A 21940-nucleotide genomic window follows, 5' to 3' on the forward strand; every position below is an offset into this window, starting at 1 on the left:
CTTCCCACAAAGCTCTAGACAAGGAAACCCATCTAGAGCGAAGGAAGCTGGCTTGGCAGCTGTTTGGGGTGGGGGTGGGGGCGGGACCAAGGGGCACGGGACACCCTGCGGGTGACGGACAGCTCCTCCTCCTCGACTGCAGCAATGGCTTCACGTGTGTACACATTCGTCAACGTTATCAAACTGTATGTTTTAAATGTGCACAGCTTATTATGTTAATTATACCTTTAAAAAGCTGCCTTTAAAATAACTATACAGCAATTATCCCAACCAGAGCCTTTATATTCCAGGACTCATTTGTTCCACGGTTTGAAACAACCCCCACAGGTCAGTGACATGTGTACACGAGCAGCACATGCCGCCATTTCTTCTGAGGTCGATCCCAAACACGCCCTTTTCTGTCCCAAAAAGATTCACAAAAATGCCGTCGCCATGCATTCAAGTCATTTCTTTGTCCAGATCAGAACCAGCACGTACTCCCTGCAAAGGACAAACTGTCTTTTTGGCTCTTTTTTTTTTTTTTTTTTTTGGCTTTTCAGGGTGTGCATTCTCACTCCAGCTGCTCCAGACTCCCACAAAAGCAGCCACAGGCCAAGTGGACGCTAGGGGCGAGGAGCGAGTAGATACAGCTTTATCTACACAGACGGTGGGGGCTGGCCTCGGCCCAGGGCTTCTTCTGGGGCCGGGGTGGGGGGGCCCAGCGGCATCCTCACCTGGGAACTTGTTAGAAATGCAAAGTCTCAGCACCCACCCCAGACCCAGGAATCTGAAACTCCAGGGTGGAACCCACAGGCTCATCACTGAAGAATTCTGAAGCTCAAGCTTTAGAACCTCTGCCCTAGAAAACCAGCAAGACAGAGGGACTGATCCAGAGCCAAGAATGAGCACGTTACAGCTGCATACCACGGTCCACAGAGAGCCAAGGTCTGGGGCAGTCTGTGATAAAACACGTGTGCTGACTTAGAATAACCAAGGGAGAAAATTTCAAAAAAAAAAAAAAGAGAAAAGAAAGCGAGATTCATCCTGACAAACCTCTATTACTAAACAGCTCCTGCTGGTTCTTTTCGCTTCTTGACAAAGAGTTTTCAACCCATTTTTAAAAAGCAGTTCTAAAATTGTCCTGGTTCACATTCTCCCTTGACTGCACTCTGCTCGGCAGGATCTGGAACTTAGTCATCCTTCAGGAATGATTAAGTCTTAGAATAAGGGGTCTGAGTCATTTGTCCAAACATCAGTCAAGACCACACTCAGCCAGAGACGCTGAGTGTGAGACCTTCAATGGCAGTGAACCCTGTGTGGACACGCGCGCACACACATGCACACATACACACTAGCAAGAAATAAAACACTTTGAGAAAATAAATCTTGCTTATTTGAAGGTTACTTCTCGTTAAGATCACAAATAACTGGCAACAACGCATCCTCCTTTTTAAAGCAGCTCTTTATGCCCTTCCTTCCTGAATGCTTAAAATGCCAAAACCTTCTACAAATTCAGAGAAACACATCAAGACAGAATAATTAAAATGCTAACGAAAGAAAATTCATTTCAAGATGGAAGAACAAAGATACTTCAACCCTGCTCTCCTCTCAGAAACTGCCAAAGCCCCCGCTCTCCAGCAAAGGCACACATGTGGGGGTGGGAGGGGGCTGGGCGGGCAGCACAGAACAGAGAAGGACCAGGGACCGAGTGGACAGGCACAGGATGCAGGCGCCTGCGACCACAGGAGGACGTTTCTTGAGAACATCACCAGGGGTTCATCTGCAAGCGTGCCCCAGAAACAGTTCAGTGGACTCTAAGTGCCCGGCCCTGCCCCGCCCTGCTGCCCACTACGCTTCCCCATGATAAAACCATATGGTTGAGAACCACCATCCAGGGAAAAGCAGGCCCTGAAAGCTGACTTCAGAGGAAACCACAGCCAATACCCCTGGGGCTAGGAGACAAGCCATGGAACAGAAGAAGTGAGCACTTTACAGAAGAAACAACAACAACAGTAGTAGTATTACAGATGAACACCACAGGACTTCCCTGGTAGTCCAATGGTTAAGAATCCGCCCGCCAATGCCAGTTCGATCCCTAATCCAGGGATATTCCACATGCTAGAAGCAACTAAGCCCATGAGCCACAACGAACCTGGGCTCTGTGATGAGAACTCTCACAATGAGAAGCCCTCGCAGAGCAACTAGAGAGTAGCCACTATTTACCGCAACTAGAAAGCCCCTGCACAGCAATGAAGACCCAGCACAGCCAAAAATAAATTTAAAATATAAAAATTAGAAATAAAATAAAAATGAACATGACAATAAACTGGAGGAAATCTCCAGAAAGTGACACTAAGAGACAGAGAGGCCGACATCCAGCCAGAAGGCTCTCCAGGTCACCGGAGAGCAGTGGACCGACATCTGGGACATGCCATCAGGCACCCCAAAAGGGGCAGGCATCCGCACCAGGCCTGCGTAGCCACCTGTCGGATGCTGGGCCCAGGAGGAAGAGGCAGGGCACACACCAGGTCCAGCACCTCAGCCTCCGAGAGGGGACAGCACCGACACGGGAGCAGGAAACAGTGACTGACCAACCCAAGACACACGACAGACAGACAGAAAGTGATGTCAGGATGTGGAAAACAGAGCAGACAGGAAGTGAGGTCAGAATGCAGGACCTAGAGCAGACAGGTCAGAACCAAGGGACCTGCCAGGATGGAGGACGCAGAACAGACAAGAAGGGAGGTCAGAACGTGGGACCTGTCAGCATGCAGGACCTAGAGCAGACAGAAAGTGAGATCAGAACTGTCCACCAGCTCAGGGTAAACAGTCCCACAGTCACCGTGATCAGCATGAAGGGTCGATTCATCCAGACCTGAGACACACAGGCTTGGGCAGGCCTGGAGGTGACTGAGAAACATGGAGTCAACAGGGGATAAGCTATGAACCACAGGAAGCCCCTGCCCAATGCCAAGTGGGGAAGACACAATGGGGACACTGAGTTTGGGCCTTCTGCCCTTTAGCTGTAAGAGGACACCTGTGTAATGGTAAAAATAAGTAGCAAACCCTCAAACCCCAGGCAGATGAAGAAATGATGCCCCTGTGCCTGGGGAGTGTGGGTACAAGCCTACACCTCCCACCACTTGATAAAGTGGGCCTTACCGGGCAGCAAGGGGCTAAAGGTCCCACCTGTGCCCCACAGGGGGACAGGGCATCTGGAGGAAGAAGAGCCGCCATGGCCATGCCCACCCAGGACATCACGATCCCACCTGCAAAGGGTGAGTCACAGCCAGAGTCGGCTGGCCTAGACCCTGAGGACATCAGAAGCAAACAGAAGGTCCTAACCCCGCTCCCGCCCAGAGGCCACAGTGACAAGCAGGAGCGCACACAAGGGTTGTCTGACAGCCAGAGCGTGCACGTCAGCATGTCCAGACTGAGCACCACGTAAACCAAAATGGACAGCAGCCGACAAGGATCCTGACCTTTCGGTCTGGCTGTTCCTGGGAGGAGGCAGTTCCACTGCAGGGTGACTCAAGGGACAGAGCAACGAGACAGACAGCAGTGGTCCTTGCAAGGGGTTCTTGCACCCTGGTGTTTCCCTGATGGGCAGGAGAGCCTGGGTCAGCCCTTCCATCAGTGCCAAAACTGGAAACAAGTCCATCACGGCTGGATGGTGCTTCATCTAAGGGTAGAGGGGTCGGCAAGAGGCCGGCCAGCACTCCAAGCAAGTGCACCTCGCAGAATAACAGCCCAGTCAACACGGCAGGCCCTCCCGACTCTACAGAATCAGCATCTAGAGATGGACGAGAAGCTCCCACGTGTCTCAGAAAGTCTCGGAGACACAGAGAAGTTCCCCTGGACCCACCAAGGAACATGCCTGGGGTGCCTGAAACACCGTACCACAGTTCAGGACAGCTCCTGGCCACAGGCACTCAGACCTGCAGGACTGCAGCCCAAAGGCTGCTCACACGGCCCTCGACCTCCCCTGCCACTGTCGGGGTCCTCCAGGGCACAGGGACATCTGGTACCTCCAGCCCTTCTCTTGACTGCAGGGGCGGGAGGCAGAGGGGATCCAATGAGCACAGTCCAGTCCCCTCGCATGGCAAGGGCTAGGCGGCACCGCCAAGGTGGCAGGCATGTTGGGTGTACATGGGGCCTGGGGTGGCTCCCCATCAGAGCAGGCCTCGCAGGGGATGAATAGGGCAGGTGTGAGGCATCCAGAAGGCAGCACCGCCCTGCAGCAGTCCCTGGGGGTCCACTTCAGCCCACGACAGACAGGGGCCACCAGCGCCACGCCTGGCCAAGGCCTTGGCTGACGGGTCGCCCCCACCCCTCTGTACCCCTCATGCCACCGGGCAGCTGTGAGACTTCTTCCCACTCATGCTGGACTTCCCAGGGCCACATATCCTCCAGCTTCCGAATGAAGGTCCCTCAGCTCCACGTGAGCCACACAGAACCTGACGCCCAGGCAAGGTGGGGGCAAGGCCCTGGACTAATGGCTCTGGGGCCTCAGGCGACAGAAAGCGCCACAGGGAGGCCCTGCTCTGCCCGCTGCTCACACACGCCGCCCCCTACCCCCATGGGCCCCGCAAGCGGCAGGCAGGCCAGGCCTGCACATGGCACCCAGCTGGAAGCACAGCCAGAGCCAGCTCATCCTCATCCCCAAGGGGCCTGTCTCAGCCTCCGCCTCACTCCCAGGCTTGGAGTATGTGCTCACTTACTGACAAATGCACGATCCCATGGACAGAGGAGCCTGGCGGGCTACAGCCCATGGGGTCACAGAGAGTCGACACAACTGAGCGACTACACACATGCATGCTGGGAACAAGTCCTCGTGAACAAAAGCAAGGCCCCTGGTGGAGGCGGCAGCCTTGGTTACCAGGCACGTGTGCAGAAGGTTTGAGAGAATTTGGCTTCACAGGCTGTCTCCTCGAAGGGCCCTTCTAAAGACAGACACACACACACAATGTCCCTCTCCCCTCCCTGGAGGCCTGGACATAGGGATACACACAGGGTACGTGGAAAACAAGCACACATGCTGCTTTGGGAGCCTCGCTGGGGAGGACCTGAGGCCCCCAGCCCCACGAGGTCCATGCTCACTGATCGTGGCGGGGGGGGGGGGTGCTGGCGGAGTGCTTGTCTGCAAATCGGGACGGATGAGGCTGTGACTCATGGTGCACAGTACCCCACAGATTGGCCAAGGCAGCTGTAATCACATTAGATCCTAAACATTCATTCCAATCAGGCCATCCTTATGTCCCTGTGAGGCTCAGTATTTAGAACCTTCTGCCGATAGCTAGACCCACAGGTACTCCTGGCAGAGCCTGGCACTGGCGCAACACTGGCCTCACCAAGGAACCAGCCTCAAGCTGGGAGGGGCTGTGGGGACACGGGCTCGGTCCTCTCTGGAGGGCCATGGACTATATGGGAAGACTGGAGGGCAAGGTGGCCATGGCCCAGTGTGTCCTCAAGGTCTGTCTTCTCTTAAGTGTCTGTCCTTGCATTCAGGCTCTCGCATCACTCTGTGGTCAGCAGCTGACAGAGACAGAAGCTCTCAGCAGGTACAGAGCACTGGAGCCTTCAAGGACTCCACCCACGCTCCCTGGGAGGCTGTGTCCCAGCACAGGGCCCAGAATTTGGGGTCACCTTCCCAGCCTCAGAGGCCTTGGGCCACCTGTTGGGATAGTGACCCCCAATACCCCCCCCCCCATGACCCAGAGGACCTTCAGACCATCAGGTCACACCAAAGGCAGGACCTCATCCCAGAACAGTGACTACTGCTCTCAAGACACTCGTATTCAAAGCTCTGGTTTTCCTAGTAGTCTTGTATGGATATGACAGCTGAACCATAAAGAAAGCTAAGCACCAAGAACTGATGCTTTCAAATTGTGGTGCTGGGGAAGATTGAGAGTCTCATGGGCAGCAAGGAGATCAAACCAGTCAATCCTAAAGGAAATCAACCCTGAATATTCATTGGAAGGACTCATGTTGAAGCTTCAATACTTTGGTCACTTGATGTGAACAGCTGACTCATTGAAAAAGACCCTGACGTTTGAAAAGACTGAAGGCAGAAGGAGAAGGGGTGACAAGAGGATGAGACGGTTAGACGGCATCACTGACTCAATGGACACAAGTCTGAGCAAACTCCGGGAGACAGTGAAAGGCAAGGAAGCCTGGCATGCTGCAGTCCTTGGAGTCACAAAGAGTCGGACACAACTTAGTGACTGAACAACATCTTTCTTATTAGGGCTGCTAAATGAATCAACCCTTATTATTATTTTTTTAACTTTACAGAGCTTTCAGAGACTTGAGGTAGAATATTCGTTTTTAAAATGGAAAAAGGGACAGTTTTCAATCCTCTCCATTTCACCTCAAACTGAAGTAACAGGCATCTGGAGGGCGTGCAGCCCGCCAGGCGCCCTCCCCTCCTGACCCCATGTGTCACATGGGAACCTGGGAGCACTCCAGGCAGGAAGAGCGTGAGTGATCCCAGGGCAGGGCACATCCAGGGCGGAGTGAACAGAGGCACAGACATAGCCTCTGGGCTCAGAGTTGAAATTGCAACAGATGTAGACCATGGGAGGCCCAGGACAGAAATCAGGGGAAGTGGCTCAGGTCTCATCCATGACCCACAAGACTCAGAAAATGGCCCAATTTTTCACAGGCAGTGAGACCCTCTACTGTCAGCAGCCACTGACTGCTGCCCCACCGTGACACAACCCTGAGACTGGAACCCATCCACCCCCCAGGGGCTCCTGCTAGGGGGCAGGTGTGACCACATTAAGGGGCTGCATCTGTGTCTAACCCCCAGTGACCAGCTGCCTTACTGTCAGGAGGGGATGGGCCACATGCTGCAGGGAGGTGTGGGGGCGTCGGGCAGGTGTCGGGGGTCAGAGAAAAGCCATTGGGAGACACTGAGTCCCTAGCAGGTGGCCCAAAGAGGATGACTGAGGCATCAAATAATGGCAGGAATGACCGCAGCACTGTCTGGGGCTAATCTGGTGACACCAACCAGCCCGAGGAGGAGGGAGGGGAGGAGGGAGGGGGAGGGGAGAGGAGGGGTGGGGGGAAGGGAGGCAGGAGAGGAGCAGCAGGCCGGTCAGGCAGCATCCTGGAGGGACAGCCAACCCACCAGGAGAAAGTTCACGGGGACCAGACATGGCCAGGGTCTAAAGTCTGCCCACAGATTATTTATTAACCACAGAGGGAAGAAACAGACTCACCCACGAGTGTGAGCGAAGCTGCCATCTCCGAGGGGAGGTGGGCTCGCTCCCAGCCTGCCACCGACACCAGCCAGAAGACACACCAGGCACGTGCCCACAGGACAGCCCCTCGCCCTCAGGACCACAGGTGGGGGGATCCCAGCAGACAGGCTCAGACAGAGACGCCGGATCGCAAGGCCCATCCTAGTGGGGCCTGGGCAGAAGCAAACTGGACAAGAGGGCTAAGGGGGCGAGAAGCATGACGGTGCTGCAGCCGGGCCCCCACGGTCACATACCAAGGACCACAGCGTCAGACACTCTCCCTCCAATGCAGCAGGACGATGGCAGTGAACCCTCGGGAACCTGCCTCAAAGCTTCACTGCAGGTTTGAAAATTTCTTATAATAAAAAAGCCCCAGGGACTTCCCTGGTGATCCAGTGGGTAAGATTCTGTGCTCCCAGTGCAGGGGACCCGGGTTCGATCCCTAGTTAGGGATAGATCCCACACACCACAGCTAAAAGATCTTGAGTGCCACAACAAAGACTCGGTGCAGCCAAGTACACAACAGATTAAAAAAAAGCCCTGAACCAAGGAGAGGCGGCAGATTCACCAAAGGGTGACTGTCTGCTCCTCTGTCTGCAGGGGCATGGAAGCTGTCCGCAGGGGCGTGGAAGCCACCCCCTGGCATAAGGACACAAGAACATGTGCCAAGAAGGGACATGGGCGCTCTGGGGACGCCCAGCTTGGGCAGGGCAATGACATCTTGCAACATGCAAGCCACGCTGAGTGGTTTTTCTAAATCGGACCCAAAAGCATCAGAAATGGAACAATACCATGAAAAACCTCTCAAAATTCCAAGTTTTCCTGAACAGTAACAAACCCTAGTTTGAAAAACAGATCTCCAATTCTGTTCAACTCTCTGCAAGGGTGATGCATAATCCAGCATGTGAGGACCTGTAGCGACAAGGAGCAGGTGGATGGGACCCTCCCCTCGCCAACCCCCAGCCAAGACCCTGGACCCTGGGCGCTGCCCCTGGGCTCCTCCCTCCTGAGGCTCTGCCCCAAGAGCAGGATGGGAATGAGTGAGCCTCCTAAGAGGGTTCTCAACACACTGCCTTGTTTCTGCTTTCCAGAAAACCTCATCTTTCTGGGTAAGAACGGCTCTGGGATCAGTGCTGCTCCACTGAGACCAAGGCTGCGGATGAAGCGCTAACCACTGTTGGCTGTTTACCCAAGTCCCCATGTGAAGAGTTACCCCCAGTCTTCCCATCTTCCCATCTGAAAACCCGAACCACCTGCCCTGCTCTAACAGGATGCAGGTCCTCCCTCCGTCCAGGGGGCCACCTGGAGGCTGCACCTAACAGAGAAGGGACTCTCTCGGCCTGTCAGCAAGCACCATGCTGCAGTGGACACCTGGGTCCGCACTCACACGCCTGGCTGCATACAGAGCCCAGGGGACCCAGGACGGGCAGCTCCCAGCATTCCAACAGGACCCCAACACAGGGGCCAAACGCACCAGCACCCGCCTCATCTGGGGCCCAGCATGGAAGTCGGCCGAGACTCTACGAGTCCATCAGGGCAGCCAGCGTGGGCACACTGACCACGCACCACACAGGCCCAGGCTACCCGGAGCTACAGCTGGCACAGGGAGCCTGGCTGCCCAGCTCCGCTCAGAGCACCTGCTGGCGCCCATCCGCTGACCCGCTTGGCTGCAAGGAGGCCACTGTGCCAGCCTGCAGATGCCCACATGTGGGCCCGGCCGGGCTCCTGGGATGGCCTGTCCGGCCTGCTGCCTCCTGTCAAATGCCCCGGCTTAGGAAGGGAGAGACAGGGCTGGGTACAGTGCTGGGCCTTCGTAATGACCAATGAGAGGAAGCACCCCACTCCCCCACCCACTTTACAGACGGGGACACCAGGGCCCAGGGAGCTGACGAAGCCTCTAACACAAGTGAGAAGTCGGTCGAGTCAGGATCTGGCCCCAGGAATCAAGTGGGCTATATCTGGTTTTTTTACAAAAAAAAAAAGCCAATGTTTTCTCTTTTTTCTTTTTGTTTTTGTCACACTACGTGTCTTCAAGCATCTTAGTTCACCTGACCAGGGATCAAACCCATGCCCTTGGCAGTGAAAAGGCTACATCCTATCCACTAGACCGCCAGGGAATTCCCAGGAATCAAGTTTAAGAATCCCTGCCCCTACCCATTAAGCAATGTTGCCTCTCTAGACTTCTAGAAACTTGGACTTCACCAGATACCAAAAAATTACGCTTGCTAACATCTGCACAGAGAAAATGGGGGTAAGAAAGAGGTTAAAATTAGATCCAAAGACAGTGCTTTCTGCTCACTGTGGGCAGCAGGTGGGGCAGAGGGGGGCCCTCCCACCCCAAGTGGTTTCCAACTCCTCTTTCTTTCTTCAATCAGAGCACAAAGAGCCACCCTCACTGAGGTCCCTACAGGCCCTTCCCAGGTTCCCACTACCAGGCCTTCCTTTTGAATCCAACCAGTGGCGTCACCCCCACCCAGCAGGCAGACCTGGCAGTATTTGCAAAACAAAAATCGAGGACCCTCCTTTCAAGAGCTACGCGGCAGGGCGCCCTCACATCCCAAACGCTCATCAATATTCAACAGCTAAGACAAAGTGGATACAGAAGCAGAGGGTCACTTCTCCCGGACCCTGGCCTTCGGGTCCAGGCCCACTCCTGCTCCTGCAAGAGGCCAAGATGGGGGTGTCTGGAAACCAAACATCTGGGTTGGTTCAGAGGCCGCTCAACTGCTCTGGCAGTGCAGGCACAGCCCACCCTGGCCAGGGCCACCAGTTAGGGCCCGGAGCAGTCTGGTCTGCCTGGACAACCTGTGTCTCCCGGGCCACCTGTCACTGTGGCCTCCTGAAACCAACGGAGACAGACTAATGGAAATCATGGTTGGATGCTGGGCTGGACCCAAAGCCCATGAGAGGGGCGCACGCACCCGTCATTCAGGAAACTATGTCCAAGGCGGAGGGAGAAAGCCAAGTGGCCGGCAGTCCTGGGCGTGGGCTCCTGGCTGTCCCGGAGCCAGAGGGAAAGTCCACATCCAGCCGGCAGGCTCTCCTGCCCAGAACTGCCTGCCCTCAAGCTATCCAGGACACAGGTGGGTGTCTCCCTGCTCTGGGCCCAACATGCAACCCTCGTGTGGTGACAAGATTAAAAGGCAGAGACTCGGGTCTCTCCAAGGGGGAAAGCATGACTTCTGGTCTCAGTGTGGGGAAAAGCATGAGAAGACTGCCGCTTCCTCTCTGAAGAACTTTCTCAAGAAACAGGGGCAGGACATAAACTCCAGAGAGAATAGTCTCACGTCAAGCTCACTGGCCACCCCTCAGAGGTCAGCGTACTCACACAACCAACAAGCCCATGACAAGATGCTCAACATCACTGATCATCAGGGGACACAAATCAACAGCACAGCAAGACAGCCTCACACCCGTCAGGACAAATACTGTCAAAACCAGAAACCAGTGCTGGCGAGGACATGGGGAATCTGGGACGCAGGGGCACCACTGCCGAGGAAGCCAGCACAGAGGTTCCTCAAGGAGCAGACACAGAACTACCGTGCGACCCGGCAATTCCACCTGTGAGGATGTGCCCAGCAGAACTGAGAGCAGGGACTTGCCCCGTGCACAGCAACCGAAACACAGAAGCAACCCAGGTGCCCGTCGTCAGACGACGGACAAACAGAATGTGGTCCATCCACACAACAGAACAGGATCCAGCCTTAAACAGGGAGGCGGTCCTGACACTGACACCTGCTCCAATGTGGACAGACCTTAGGACATGACGCAGAGTGAAACAAACCAGACCTAAGAGGAGACATCCCATGTGATTCCACTTCTCTGAGGTCCCTGGAGGAGTTAGAGTCACAGAGACACAAAGCAGGAGGGCGGGGGCGGAGCTTCAGTTTGGGAAGAGGAGAAAGTCCTGGAGATGATGGTGGACATGGCCGCCCAACAACGATAATGTGCCCGACGCCACTGAGTTATGCACTTAAAAAAAGGAGGAGGGTGGACTTTATGGTAAGTGTCATTTTACCACAATAAAGAACAACATACATAAGGAAAATTAGAGGAAAAAAAAATACTAAAAATAATAAAATGGCCAACTCCTTTAGGAAAAAATGGATCAATGAGATATTCCCCTTTAACAAGGCTATTTTGAATGACAGTGAGTAAGGCTGTGAGGCTGGAGGAAGGTAGGCAGGCACCTGATGCTGTTAAGAGGGAGAATCTTGGCAACAAAATCAAGAATCCATGAAGATGACCTGCCTCTCTGGGTCAGAGTCTCCCAAGGGAATACCCAGAGAAGTACAGGCACCCTGTGTGTGAGCAACCAAATGGAACAAACGAAAATGTGACCAACAAGGTCAGGAGCTCTCTCTGAGCCACCAAATCTACTATGAGAGCCTCAGCTCAAGTCTTGGTCATCGGAGGAGATGTGCCCGCGGTGACCACTGACCTGAGGCTCCTCGGGACACAGGTCCCACTCTCCCTGCAGAAAACAATTGAGCGTGACCTCTGACCCAGACACACATGCACACGCCTGCAGCAAGGATGCACCACAGTTCCATCCATAGGCACCCGCACGGGAGGTCCGACACCCATCACACAAGAGCAGAGACCAGCCCCAGGTACGAGGTGGAAGTGAGGGCCACACACACGCTGGACACAGGTCCAGACACAGGGACGTTCAGGATGGTGGAGTCGGGGGCGGGGGGCGCTGGAAGCTGGTGGAAAGTGTACTTGACCTTCCGCACTGCTGCCCTGAGGCTCCTGGGAGGAGTCCACATTAAGACACTCTCTGAAGACTCTCGCATAGTAACAACAACACAGCCCAGTCCCTGGATGTGAAAGACATTCCAGGACCCTCAACACTACAGACTGCTCACCAAAGTGCTCCGTGGCTGCCCACAGGCACAGCCGTGCACATGACACACGTGTACACAGGGGCGTGGATGAGGGAGGCCTGCAGAGCCATGTCTGAGACGTGGGATCTGAACACAGGCTGGGGACCCGCAGGCATTCAGACACTGTTGTCAACTTTGCCAGACACGCTAACAGCCCCAAGGTAATGATTTCCCACAAAACCGTATCTGTTAGACGGATACTGAAACACTCACGTGTGAAATGATGCTTGGGGTCTGCTTTAGCGAGAAGGCATTAGAGGAAATGAGTGAGATGAAAGCAGGTGTGGAACCAGGAACGTGTCTGCATGAACCACTTCCCCACTCGCAGGCACCTGAATCTGCCGTCACACCACCACCCACTGTTAAGTCCACACACATGCTGGCCCTTTGGGGGTGCTCACCATTGGGCAGGAACCTGGACTGGGATCACCCTTTGGGCCCACTCTGCTCACCCCTCAAAGCTTAAGCAAGCAAAGGCAGAGGCCCAGGTGGCTCGGAGCTCCACAGCTCTCCCTCGAGCCCCTCAGAAGGCCTGCGCCCCATCCCTCCCCAACTCACAACCGCCTGCTCTGCAGGGTCCTGGCCGGGGTCCCTGTCACATTGACTGCTGAGAGAAATCACAACGTAGTTCAAGAAAACACTTAAAATCCTAACTGCATATGTGAAACACCCAGAGCTCAGATAATAAAACCTGGGAGGGGCACTAAAACCCACAGAAGACCCCTGGATGACTTGAGACTACCTCAACAACAGCAATAGGAAAATTAGAGCAGATCCTCCCCAAAGGGGAGAAGAGTCCAACACAAATCCGAATCCAACAAACAAGCACACATCTCCTCTCCCTCAGTAGAAACTGGACACCAGGCTGGGTGGGCTGCATCATCAGAAGAATGGAGTGGGGGTAGGGGGTACGCGGCAGCAGGAGTGGGTCCTCCTTCCTGGAGGTGGGGAAGGAGCAAGATTGGGAATTTGGGAATTCCAGGTCCTCGGCAGCAAGGGACCAGGGCTCTCAGGGCGGGACTTTGGGACTGGGCCACACAGTGCACGTGCGCCGCTCACGGTGCTGGGCAGGGGCTGCAGCCTCAGTCCTCTGCGGTCCCACGGTACACTGCCCAGCGCCAGCTCCACTGCAGGCAGCCAGACCCCAGCTGGGAGGAGGGTCCCAGGTCCACCACCCAGGAGCCCAGGACCCCTCAGCCACACAGAATACAGTTTAACTATTGGAGCCGCATGGAGTCAGCCCAGGGCCTACCTTGTTTTCACAGTTTAAGGAGCTTTGTAAATGCAGACAAGACCCACTAGGGTCAGGCAAGCTGGGCGACACTTATTACATACAAGGATGTTAAAAAAAAATCACAGTTTTGATAGTTCTGCAAAAAAAAACTTAGCAAATTTACAACAAAACTGTCAAGTAATTAAGGCTAGGCACTTCACACATGAACTTAAACTGCTAATTAAAATCCCCTCGCTTAATTGACTACATTTGCATATCATTCAGCATGGGAGTATAATTTTTTTAATGGTTTGGGCAACATGGTTCTAACACCAGGAAGTGGGAGGCGGCAGGTGGGGGGAGCCAGCAGCCTCTGCACGTCCAGCCTGCCCTCCCTGGACGTGCAGAGGCTGCACCCCAGGGACCACGCCAGACTCAGGGTCCCCACACCAAGTGGAGGGAGAGGCAAGGCCAGCAGAGACTCCCCCCTGCCTTGACCTGGAGGGGGGGGCTAGGCAGGAGTTTCCAGAACCACCCGTGGACACACGCACCTGCCCTTCTCCCAGGGCGGCACCGTGGCCCCAGCCCCACCTCCTCCAGGGACTCAGAGAACACCTGAGACACTTGCCCCAGTGGGGGCAACAGTCAGACCCAGACAACCACAGCGGCTGGGCTGGGAGGCACAGGGGAGGACAGTCAGGCCCCAAGGCTCTCTGTGAAGATTCTGCAGCTCTCTGTCCATGGCCGGACCCATGGGTCCCTGCAAGAGAAGCCCCAGCCCCGCTCAGGGTGAGGGGGTGCCCAGGACCAAGGGCCCCTCTTGTTCCAACAGTTGAAGGGCAGCAAGAGGAGACCGTCAGGCAAACAGGAGGTATCCACGGGGGCGGGAGGGAGGAACCATGACAGCCATAAGAGAACCACCAGCACCATGGGGACCACAGTGACCCCAGTCAGCAAGCAGGTCAGGCTCTGAAGGCAGCTCACGTGACCAGAGGACCGCAGCACGGCGCGTGGATGCCACACCCACCCACCAGACCTGAACCACAAACCAGTGCCGTGGGGTCACGACAGAGCCAAGGTGACAGACGTGCACAGAGAAAGCTGGCCACACGCAGGCCCAGTCACAGCCCCCATCACCCTCCAGGCCAGCAGGGCCGCCAGGCTCCCCGGGGCTCAGGGCCCACGTGGCTGTCACTGGCGAGCGCCACGCATGGGGGGGCTCTGGTATTGGGGGTTGTGTACTGCACACGAACCTGGACCCTCAGCCCTCCTGGGACACTATGCAGCCCAGGAGATGCACGAGGTGAGAGTGGGGTGCAGAGAAGGCCCAGGTTCCAGCCAGGTCCTCAGACACCAATCACACCGCCTGGCTCCTGTGAAGACGTGGCCAACAGCTCCTGGGGCAGAGGGAGGTGAGCACAGGCACACAGGGTCACCCACTGGGTGGTGGGTCACCCAACACGCAGGTGACCCCCACCTGCAGTCCTGAAGCCCAGCCCCATTCCTCACTGCCAGCCCTGTCCCAGGGGTCCAGACCCTCCCCATCACGTGATGGTCACCTCCACTCGGCAACACCCCTCACAGGGGCTCAGGGGTTGAGTGAGGTCTCACGGGTGCCCGGGGCCCTCAGACCCCCTCCGCACCAACCACCCGTGGTCCTGTCAACCCTGAGGCCCAGTGGCTCCAGCTTCCTTCCCCCAGAGCCACAAAGCCCCCTCACCACCCGTCACCGCGTTTTCTGTGACAAGCAGCATGGTAGCCCCCGAGAAGCCTGTTTTCAACAAGAGACATTCCTTTCAGAGTAGCCAACCAACATCCAAGCGGAAGCCACGTCGGGGCCTGTCCAGGTGAAGCCCTCTCTGAACCCCCAGCAGCCCTGAGGCCCCACAGGATGGCTCCGTGCACTCCAGGGAAAGCGCTCGCTCTTTCCGTTTCTAGCCAGCGAGCGCCGAGCTGCCAATAAACCTTGACATTAGTGATTTCATGTCTCCGTGAGTCATTTGACAAGTATTTATTCCGGGCCCGGAACTGGGGGCCCACACGAAGCCAACAACACAACCACAAACACACAACCCCCAGGTCGGCCGCGAAAAGGTCTCCCCGGAGAGCCCAGACCGCGGGGCAGGCCCGACCGCTGCGGGCTGTGCGGCCACAGAGCCACGCCGAGACTTCCTGAATTATTATCTGTAGCTGCAAAATCAAGAAGTCGCAGCGTTCTTTGAGTCTTTCTAAGTGAAAAACGTAAAATCAGAGGAGACTCAAACGCCACAAACCCGACAGCACCCCGGCTGCTCCCGGGCCACCAGAGAAGCCAGCCCTGCACTCACAGAGGTGGGTCACAGTGCGGGCTCCTCCGCCCATACTGGGACCCTGCAGGGCCCGAGCCACGCTGGCCACACTGTGGACACACAGCCTGAGTCCCCACCCGCCCCACTCCACTCACATGAACACACAGACACCAGTCACAGCTCTAACCCAACACCAACAGGAACCCGCCTCAGAACCCGCTGCGACAGCTTCACACTCCCAGAAATGACTTCCCATCCCTTCTTGGGGCTCTGACAGGCCCCTGCTAACCCATGGACACGTGTGGCCAGGAGCTCCCACTCGTGACCTCAGGGCCCAACCTCCCCCGAACACGCCCCATCCCCTGTGACGGGCAGTCGGAGGGAAGGAAGGAAGGAAGCAAGCAAGCAGGGCCCTGGGAAGAGTGGAGGGTTCTCCCTCTCCCGAAGCTCTCACAGATTTTAAGGAAATAATTCAGCCTCTGTATTTTGACTCAAAACAAAGAAACTTTTTAAAAACATTTCAGTTGAAACTTGCATAATTCTTCCAGTGGAGAAATCCTCCCCAGCTTTCGCAATCCTTAGAAAGAGACACATTATTGCTGCTTGTGTAACAGTCTCTGGGCCACAGAGAGTCCGGCCGCCGGCCACCAACACCTCCCGCCAGACAGCCGGGGTGCAGGGCCCGGAAGCACCACCTCCCCCAGGCCCTCCCGGCGCCCGGCGGTCACCTCCCCAGACTTCCTCGTGGGCCTCGCTTGGCATCTCAGACAGACAGTACTTGGACGGGCTGTGAGCAAGGTTGGGAGCCAACGGCTCTACTCTCAAAGCCCTGCATTGGTCAAGGGTCCCCAGACAGGCAGCAGGGACAGAGGCAAGGGCCACTCAGGGAACTTGCTGCCCCCGGCAAGCCGACAGCCCTGCCCAGTTACAAAGAGAAGTGCTGGAAACTAGCAGGATGGCTGAAGACGGGCTGATGGGCTGACAGCCTTGACCGGGAGGACCACCTACCTCAACGTGGCCCTGCTCACCACACACAGATGAGGGCACTCGGCCGGCCCCCCACATCCTCCCTCATTCACACTCAGCTGACCAGAGGCTGCTGTTTCCCGTTTGATGAGTCCTGGGCCTTCGCTCTGGGGCCTTCACTTATAACCAGCCCAACTTGCGGATTCCATTCTCCTGCACGCGGGGCTGGGCCCATCCAGGAGCCTGGCTGCAGAGCACCAACAGCACCCCACCTTCTCAGCAAAGCGTCAGGAGCCAGGAAATCACAATGGGGCCCACAAAAACCTCGAGCAAAGCCAGTGGACAAAGGAACAGCCAAGCCTCTACACCTGTGCCCAGACTGAGGGCATCTGCGAGCCCAGCCCCACGATAAAGAAGTGGTCCTAGGAAAGGCAGGCTGGCCAAAGTCCCTTCCAGCCCAATGGACGTTCTTGACACCATCTCTCCCATGGCCACTTGAGCTTGACCATACAGCACGTGCCCCCTTAGCAGAATCCCTATGGCCTATCTCCCTCACCAAAGCCTCAGCTGTTGCCCAGCAGGGACTATGAGAGTCCACGCTCCTCCACACCGATGGCCTGGCCGTTCCCAGGTGACAGGGGAAACCGCTCCACTGCTGGGAGTTCACACAGACTCCACTCTAGACGCTCACACAGCATGGGGACCCTCAGTCCACGAGCCCCTGCCAGGCAGGCAGTTCTGTGGAAACACTCCTGCAGGGACTCAGCGTTGAAGGATGAGGGCCCATGAACAAACAGCATCCCCGGTCTCCACCCTGGGAAGCAGAACCTTCGGAAAGTGAGCAGTTCCCAACGGCCTGTTTCTCAACCACACAGGGTCTGGGCCAGTTCCAGCCCAGGGCGGGCAGCGCACCCCCACCGCCCACCTGACCCATGAGCAGCCATCCCTCAAAACGAGGGACATATCCCAATGCCCCTTCCATGAATGACAAGTCCAGCTTAGTCCAAGGGCCATCAGATGAGGGATGGAGTCAACCAAGCAGAAGACAAGGGAAGGGGGCGTGGGAAGGCTGAGATTCCCACCTCACTACTACACGATCCAGCAGCAAAAACACACATCCTTGCCCACCTACAACGTTCATCACCCAAACATGCCCCCAACACACCGCCAACAACTGCTACGCATACTGTCCCTGTTTTAACACGCAGAAACTGAGGTGCATGCTTGCTCAGTCAGGCAGCCAGGGAGGGACAGAGCAAAGACACAGGAGCAGCCCCGAGGACTTCCACGGTCAGACCCGCCCAGCGCAGGTCACCAGGGCCCGGCAGCCCTGACAGCGGCTGGATGACCAGAGGCACATCCTGGGGGCCCCTGTGGTGTGAGGGGCATCACTGAGGAGCAGCCCCCCCCCAGGCCAGCACGCACAGACACACCACCTTCAAGGGTTTCCAGGCTCAGGCTGGAGCCCTGTCCCGATGCTGGGGCGACCACAGGGACCACCACCCCGCTGTGCTCAGGCTGTAGGCACAGAAGGGCAGGTGAAGGCAACTGGACCCCAGGAGGCCTCCTTGCGGCCCCCCAGTGCTGGTGGCAAGAGAGCCAGGTGGCCCCTGTAGCCCTCAGTACCCAGGAGGAACATCAGCTCACTTCATCTCACCAGAACCTGAGGCCCCCACAAAGAGCAGTTTCAGCACGTCTCTATTGCTTTCTGTTCTGGGTCTCAGGAGATCAAAAATATTAAAATGAACTACAGAAAGAAGTGGAGAAATCGAAACGTATCCCATGAATAATCTGTCAGGAGTGGGTGGAGCAAACAGAGACTCGCAGCCTGGGGAGGGGGTCTTCCCCTGCAGCTTTTTCCAAAACTCCCCAAGAATTCCCCACCCTGAGGTTGAAATTCCCTTCCCACTCTTGGGGTGGTGTCCCTGGTGCACAGACAGGCTGTGTTGGGGAGACCGGAAAAGGACCACACACCCCAGGACTCCCAAGTGCACGATCACAGAGCCAAACCCATGGGCAGAGGCCAGAGAACAGGACAACTGAGCTGGGGGCGACAGGAGGGCACAGGAGCCAGCGCGGACAGTGGCACAGGCGAGGCCTGGACGGAGGCACATGGGACCACCGGCCCAGACCCCACTGTGATGACACATGGTACTGACACACAGTCTGGAGACCCCAAACTCTCAGGATGATCACATCACCATCAGCATCCCAGGGGAGCCTTCTGAACCAATGAGAGCTCTGAGCAGCGCTGGGGGGGCACAAGAGGAAAGAGCGGCACTGACCATCTGGGGAATCACTAGACACCAAAGCTCGCTCTGAACCCCTCTCTGAGACTGGGGCTCAGGGGGCCGTCTTGCCCACTTGCCTGGCAGTGCCTGGGCCCACAAGCTGAGGCCAGGCCTTCCCGGAGCCTACGGACACTCATGTCCAGAACAGCAAGGCCTTCTGCAAGGGAGCCAAGGCCCGGGCCTGCAGCTGCCACAGTCGACCCCAAGAAGACAACCACAAACACACGTGACCCAGATTCGGACACAAACACAGACACGCCCTGGCAGACAAGACCGTCTCCTGTCCACCCTGCACTAAGTGACCTGCCACAGTCTTTCAACCACAGGCTTATTCAGGTGGCCAGAACCCACCACAATCCTGCACATGGGGTGCCCTCGGGCCATGATGGATGTTGTGGGGGCAGGCACCCCAAACAGAGAGGCCTCCAGTTCACTGGGAATACCCCTCATGCCACACACGGCCAACACCCAGTCTGAAACCAGCTCCCAGTCTGAAACGAGGGGCCCCATCAGCCTGCTGGGACCTGCCACCGGCACCCTCCCCCACCCACAATGCCCACTCAGACCGTCCCTCCGGCCCAATCCCAACCCTGGTCTGCAGACAGCTGCCACCTGGGCGCCAGCCGAGCCGAGGGCAGGAACACCAGCACATCCACGAGCGCACAAGGGCCTCCCGAGCGCAGTGACAGGCCTGGCTTCCCTCCCCTCCTCCGCTCCCAGAGACTCTGACACTCCGCTGGAGGGGCGCCCAGAGAAAACCGGGCGGGAACATCTATTCACAGATTCGGAAAAAAAAGTTTGATGCAATAGCTGAATTAATTAGGCCTCCCAAGAATAGCAGAGCCAATGCAGCATTCTGTGTGTGCAATTTAATAAGCCTGGATACTCAAAAGAAAAGTTACAAATACTTGGGGAGGGGGGAGGTGCCAGGCAAAGCTGGTGTGGACCCCAGTGAGTGGCCAGGAGCTAGCAGGCTGGATCACATGGATCCACTGTCTGGGGAACGCCGGCGGCCCTCCCCACTTCGCCCTTTGCGTCTCAGAGGAAAGGACAAGAGAAAACGTGCACATCCAAAACAAACCACAGGCCAATGGCTCCCCTAACACTCAGATCCTCAGGCGCCCGCTGACCAGTCCCCGAGCCTGGTGCCAAGTGGCCCTCGCCCCCACACGGGGGACTCTGAGACTCACTCTCTGGCAGGCCAGGCACACACACAGAGCTGGAGTCACCGAGTCTCGGCCCCCGGCCACCACAGCCCAGACACCTGGCTTCGCTTTGGAGTCTGTCTCCCAAGACTTCAAGGCACAAACAGGCCCTGCCTAGCCAAGTTCCGCCTGCTGGGGACACGGGCAGGCGCCCCTCTGTGTGCCAGCCCGGGAGTGGGAAGGCCAGAGCGGTTCCCTGCCCCCCACTCAGCATGAACACCCCCCTGGTCCCCAGGAAGGCCTGGGCTGGAGGCTCCAGACTGGAACTGGCCAGGATCAAACTTCCTGGGGCTAAGGGCAGAAGAGGCCTGCCCCTCCCGACCCAGCTGGGCAACAGCTGTGGGCCTCAGGAGGGCTTCACCCCCCAGGCCTGCCCCCCAGGCTCCCAACCAGGCAAGGAGCTAATCCTAGGAGTCAGACCAAAGGACCTTCCTCCCGATACGGAGCAGCGTACAGGGACGCCAACATCACCACCAAGTTTCCACAAAACAAAACCTAGCCCTGAAACGTATGGGGGAGGCTGAGCCCCCAAGCCAGGAGGGCACCCCGCCCTCTCCAGGCCCCGCTCCCACTCCCCAGGCACAGCTGCCAAGGGACACTCACCCGGGGCACCCGCCGCTTGTACTTGTTGCCATAGTCGAACTTCTCCTTGACGTCGTCCAGACAGCGGCCGAGGCGCGCCTGCTCCTCCTTGCCCGTGTAGTCCTGGCTGAGCAGGATGTAGGCCCGCCAGTTGGCCGAGTCGAAGCCCCAGTGGCAGGTCCGGTTTTCCAGGGCCTTGTGCGAGTGCACCACGAACTTGTGCGGCGGGTACATGAGGCGGCAGTCGAGGCACTGGATGCAGGCGGCGCTCGGGCTGCTGTAGAGCTCGGGCACCAGCAACCCCTTGCACTTGCCGAAGCACTCGTGGTACACACGCACACTGCGCTCGCTCAGCTCCAGGCCCAGCGCCAGGCTGGCCGCCAGCTCCTTCTTGCAGGGCGGCGGGTAGGCGCCGCCGTACAGCAGCGCGTTGCACAGGCGCTCGGCGTCCGTCTTGGTGATGAGCCCGCACGAGGGCGCCGAGAAGGGCAGGATGCCCATGACTTTGAGGATCTCCAGCTGGTCGGCCGTGCAGCGCGAGCAGTAGATGTGAAGCTCGTCGCACACCGAGTTGATCTGCTGCAGAGAGAAGTCGCGCAGCACGGAGTTGAGGATCTGCGGCAGACACAGCCGCTTCTCGCCGCCCACCACGAAACACGAGATGGTCTCGCCCTCCAGCACGGTCTCGCAGCGCTCCGTGGAGCGGTCGGACGGCATGAAGAAGGGCCCGGGTAGCACGGGCGGCGGCGGCTGGATGGCGGGCAGGTGCAGCACCGGCGGGGGTTCGGCGGCCGCGGGCACCGGCGCCGGCACCGCGGCCGCGCCCGCCTCCTTGGCGCTCTCCTTCTTGTAGGCCTCCTGCGCCCAGCGCGCCGAGAAGGCGGCCGGGCCGCCCAGCGAGCTCATGGAGCTGAGGTGGAACTGCTCCAGCGTCTTCTGCAGCCCCGGGTGCGGTTGGAAGCCGCCGCGGCCGCCGGCCGCCGCCTCCATGGTGCGCTCCGGCTCCCCAGGCCGCTCCCGCTCCCGCGTGCCCGGGCCCCCGCGGCCCCCGCCGCCGCCCCGCGCGCCCCGGCGGCGCCCCCGGCCCCGGCCCCGGCCGCCCCCCGCCGCCGGCTCCCGGCCGATCACGGCCGCGGCCTCGGCCTCGCCCGGGGGCGCGAAGGGGAAGGCGGGCGGGGCGAAGGGGTCCCGCCGCTGGAGCCCGCCGCCGCCGCCCGGGCCCGGCGCCACATCCACGCGCCCCGCGCCGCGCCCGCCGCCGCCCGGGCCCCCCGCGCGCCCCC

General features: G+C 57.7%; 1 protein-coding gene across 1 annotated transcript in view; it reads right to left on the reverse strand.

Annotated features, from left to right (window-relative positions):
- SKI (SKI proto-oncogene) overlaps positions 1–21735 on the reverse strand; it is a 54421-nt gene extending 32686 nt beyond the window's left edge. Inside the window, exon 1 of the mRNA XM_065935919.1 lies at positions 20679–21735. Coding sequence (XP_065791991.1) covers positions 20679–21647 — 969 coding nt within the window. The 5' untranslated portion in view covers positions 21648–21735. The remainder of the gene's footprint in view (positions 1–20678) is intronic.
- Between the last annotated feature and the right edge of the window lie 205 nt (positions 21736–21940).

This window comes from Muntiacus reevesi, chromosome 5, assembly GCF_963930625.1.
Source record: "Muntiacus reevesi chromosome 5, mMunRee1.1, whole genome shotgun sequence".
In the NCBI taxonomy this organism is placed as follows: Eukaryota; Metazoa; Chordata; class Mammalia; order Artiodactyla; family Cervidae; genus Muntiacus; species Muntiacus reevesi.